The 4586-nt window shown below is 34.5% G+C and overlaps 1 protein-coding gene across 1 annotated transcript; it reads left to right on the top strand.

Moving 5' to 3' along the window:
* Positions 1-890: 890 nt before the first annotated feature.
* Positions 891-2911, top strand: LOC18603809 (Tetratricopeptide repeat (TPR)-like superfamily protein). The gene is made up of 2 exons (XM_018129894.2): positions 891-1040; positions 1180-2911. Exon 2 carries the CDS (start codon positions 1469-1471, stop codon positions 2669-2671), a length of 1203 nt encoding a protein of 400 aa, XP_017985383.2. The 5' UTR covers positions 891-1040; positions 1180-1468; the 3' UTR covers positions 2672-2911.
* The last annotated feature ends 1675 nt before the right edge of the window (positions 2912-4586 follow it).

A 4586-nucleotide genomic window follows, 5' to 3' on the forward strand; every position in this document is an offset into this window, starting at 1 on the left:
CACCGTGAAATGGGCTCGCAACTTGCCAAGAAAAGGGAGTACATCAGTCAGATCCTTCTTTGTTCTACCCTTTCAGTAATTTTTGAAGCACTTTTGGTGCATACTTGTGGCAATTTGAAACGTGTGAATAGATATAACTATCGCCTGTTTGTAATTTTTTTTGAAAATGTAAAATTGAAAAATGTAAGCAAATAGTTAAAAATTGAAAATTGTAATTTTCTTTTTTGTGAAAATAATGTACGAAGAACAAAATTAACAATTGAATGGTTTAGTGATGGGATTAGGGGTAGTACCTAGTCTTTGGCATTTGAAGAAGATTTAATTTAGACATGCGTTTTGCATAATAGTTTGTTTTGGGATTTGATTTTGCAGAATTGTGAGAGGAGACTTAATACCTCTGATATTTGTGAATGATTTTTTTTGATGTTCTGCTCTGTGTTGTTTTGTGCTTTTGATTCTTATTTGTGAATAAATTCATGAAATTGATTGTAATATATATTCTCACACATTAACCAACAAATCTCACGCTCTCAAAGGCCAAAAGGATGAAAAATAACACAAAACTTCATGAGCACCCCATTAAAAGTGATGAAAAAGCAGTTTATATTATTGGAAATTTGAAATTCCACTTTTATTTTCTATTAGATATATATTTGCCTCTTTGATTCTAATTTATAAAAAGAATTAAATCAGATGCAAAAGTGTAATTAAATATAAACAAATAAAACTAAGCAGTTTCGTCCAACAGGAAAAAATAAAAAAATAAAAGAAATCTTTTTTAATTACTGTGGTTTTATGTTTGCTATCTCAATTAGCATTTTTCCAGGCCCATGTTTATACAAGGTAATGGGTTGGGTTCAGATCCTTTAACCAATTCGCTCATAGCCTCCAGGTGTAAAACAAAAAATTCCCTAACCAAAACGCAAACCTAAACCCCAAACCCTCCCCTCCCCACAAAGCCTACAACAACCAGCACCACCATACCCAGCAGAGAGCAACGATGACCTCTTTTTCAAATCCCTTCTCTTCTAATTTCCTCGGTAAACTTATCTTTCTGTCGTGCTCTTTTCTTCTGAATATTACAAATCGCCCCATATTTGTTTGAATTTTTAAATATACTTTGCGCCTCTAAATCTGTGTTTTTTGTGTTCTTGTTTCTGGGTTCTTCATTTTATCCAGGATGGTGCATTGGGTTTTCTTGTCAAGGTCTGGGTATTGCGTTTTGGAGGATTTGTTGATGATGGTGCTTTGAAGTAAGGATTTTGATATCTGGCTATGATTCTATTTTGTGAAAGTTCTGTATGAGTTGGTGTTCTTTGTACAGTTTCATGTGTCTGGGATTCTCTATTTTGTTAAATGGGTGAACAAGATTTTTGATACATTGGTGTTGTATATCATATGGGCATAGGCTTCGGTCTGAGAAGATAACAGAACATGTTATCTCTGCAAGCAATTCGCAGATTAGAAGATGTTATCTCTGCAAGCAATTCGCAGATTTTGTCATGCTGCTTCCATTGCATCAACCACTGATACTTTTGCAGTTGTATCGAAGCAACTTCCAAGTAAAATACCTTTACAAGAAAGTGCCCTCTCCAAACTTAAAGCTGAGAGAGACCCTGATAAGCTATTCATTTTATTCAAGGCTAATGCCCACAATAAAGTTGTCATTGAGAATAGGTTTGCATTTGAAGATACAGTTTCTCGATTAGCTGGGGCTCGCCACTTTGATTACATTGAGCATTTGCTTGAGCACCAGAAAACTCTTCCACAAGGCAGGCGAGAAGGCTTCATTATGAGGATTATAATGTTGTATGGAAAGGCTGGGATGATAAAGCATGCGCTTAATACTTTTTATGATATGCATTTGTATGGATGTGAGAGAACTGTTAAGTCTTTCAATGCTGCACTTAAGGTTTTGATTCAAACTCATGATATAAGAGCTATTGAGGCATTTCTTAGTGATGTTCCACAGAAATTCAATGTTGAATTGGATACTTATTCTGTCAATATAGTTGTCAAGGCATTTTGTGAAATGGACTTCTTAGAAAGAGCTTATTTGGTTATGGTAGAGATGGAAAAACTGGGAATTAGGCCAGATGTCATTACCTATACAACACTAATATCAACTTTCTATCAAAAAAATCGATGGGAGATTGGCAATGGGTTGTGGAATCTTATGGTGTATAAGGGGTGCAAACCTAATCTTACAACTTTTAATGTCAGGATTCAGTATTTGGTTAATAGGAGACGGGCATGGCAAGCTAATGATTTGATGCGTTTGATGCGGAAAATCGGGATTGTCCCTGATGAGGTTACATACAATTTGGTAATTAAGGGGTTCTGCTTGGCTGGTTATCTTGAAATGGCTAAAAGGGTTTATTCTTCTCTAGAATTTTGCAGGGAGTATAGGCCTAATATTAAGATTTACCAGACAATGATTCATTATCTTTGTAAGGGAGGGGACTACAATTTGGCCTATACAATGTGTAAAGACTGTATGAGAAAGAATTGGTTTTTGAATGTGGATACAATTCGTTCACTGCTTGAAGGTCTTATAAAAAATGGCCAACTGGGTAAGGCTAAGATGATAATGAAATTGGTTAGGAGTCGAGTACCTCCTTTTTCTTCAACTCAATTGGATACTTTGCAATCCGTATTGTCGAGGACTTAAATCAAGATGATGGATTGAGAAGGGACCGGTTTGATCAATGTAAAAATACTGTTTAAAAGAAGCTAGTTTTTGTTTTACTCCATTCAGTTATAGTTCCAAAAACTAGTTGGATATAGATTTTTATGATTAATATCAAGGCAAAGGCTGATCCCATTTTTGTTCAATTAATTTGTGGAACCGTCTCAATAAGTCCGTGATGAATGAAAATCTAATATATAGCAGAAATCTTTATTCTTGTAAGTTGTCATGCAACTACTCCCTCTCATGATTTGTATTGTTCTCACTTCTTTGCATGTGGAGCTCTTATAGTTGCAATTTTTATTTTCTTCTGTACAATAAAAGATGTTTGTTAACTGTTTTGCAATTTCATTTTCCTCTCTATGAAGCATGCCTTAGGTGTTAAACATTCCATAAACATGAATTATTATCAGCACTGCAGCGTTATCCCTGCTGGAATGGAAGCTTTGTAACGCTGCAGCACTGGGGAGTCAGCGCTGCGGCATTGTCTCTGCGGGGAAAGGGGGCTTTTCAGCGCTGCAACGCTGGGCAATGAGTGCCGCAGCGCTGCAGCTGCTGGAATTGGTTCCTTCCCAGTGCTGCGGCGCTGAAGCCTTGGCGTTGCGGCACTGAGACTTCTGTTTTTGGGAGCTTGTAGCTCCTTTAGAGCGCTGCAGCGCTAGAGGGGTAGAGCTGCGGCGCTGAAACTTCTGGACGTTCCTACTTCCACCTGCAAAATAAATCAAATATTGAGAAAATCAATCAATCAATAGAAAATAGTAAGAAAACACTTAAGAGCTAACATAACATAGCAAAACTGAAAATTAACATACTTAAAATTAGTGCGAATGTGAATTATAAACTTCATGCACTTGAAAAGGACACAGCAATTAACTAAATTTAACAAAGACTACCATAAGTGCAAAAGGAAAATGAGAGAGAGATTAGAGACTTGGGTTGCCTCAAGTAGCACTTGCTTTAAAGTCTTCAGTCAAACTTTTCGAAAGCTCATTGAGAGTTGGCAAGATGAATAATTGAGCGTTGAGGATCAACATTCCCTCCAAAATAATGTTTCAGACATTGCCCATTAATTTTGAATGTTTCATTTGTCTTGCTATCCATCACCTCCACAGCATCATGCAGAAAAACTTTTAATACGACAAAAGACCCTGACTATCTTGATTTTAATTTCCCCAAAAATAATTTTAAACAAGAATTATAAAGTAACACAAATTGATCGGGTTCAAAGCTTCATTCTACTATCTTCCTATCATGCCCTTGTTTTGTTTTCTCCTTATACAATTTGGCATTCTTGTAAGCTTGAAGGCGAAATTCATCAAGTTATAGATTTCGATTGAATAGTAATAATGAACTTTTTGTGTAAATAACAGATCGATTTATAATAAGGTTTTTTTTCTTTTTTTTTTTGTTAAAAAAAGTGCATCGTGGCTCAAGTCTAATATCTCCTTTACCCATATATAATAAAATTTTTATAAATTAATGCTCAATTAATTAATAATCTCAATTAAATAATATTTTAAATCAATATTGAATTAGAACCAATGTGGTAAATTAAAATTTATAAGATAATAAAATTTAAAAAAACAAATAAATTTTATTTAATATATAAATTAATAGTTTCTTTAGGCATCAAAAATATATATATACTTGACTCTACTAATAAATTTTTATAAAATATAACTCTAATGTTAAAGATTATGTTGCCACAAGTTAAGTACAAAAGACTTTCAAGTTCCCTAGGTAGCTACATTATTTTATTATCTCAAACTGCCACTAGGGAATGATTTTAATAAACGGAAACATTTAAATTAAGAATTAAATCAAAGTTAGATACATGCATGATCTAGAGGCAATCCACTAAAATTTGAGATACAGGACATTTCACTTGGGCTGAGTA

This window comes from Theobroma cacao, chromosome 3 (assembly GCF_053813885.1).
Source record: "Theobroma cacao isolate CCN51 chromosome 3, ASM5381388v1, whole genome shotgun sequence".
Lineage (NCBI taxonomy): Eukaryota > Viridiplantae > Streptophyta > Magnoliopsida > Malvales > Malvaceae > Theobroma > Theobroma cacao.

What these genes read in the sequence shown, in the direction of transcription:
- LOC18603809 (XM_018129894.2), top strand. Translation starts at nt 1,469, where the DNA reads ATGTTATCTCTGCAAGCAATTCGCAGATTTTGTCATGCTGCTTCCATT.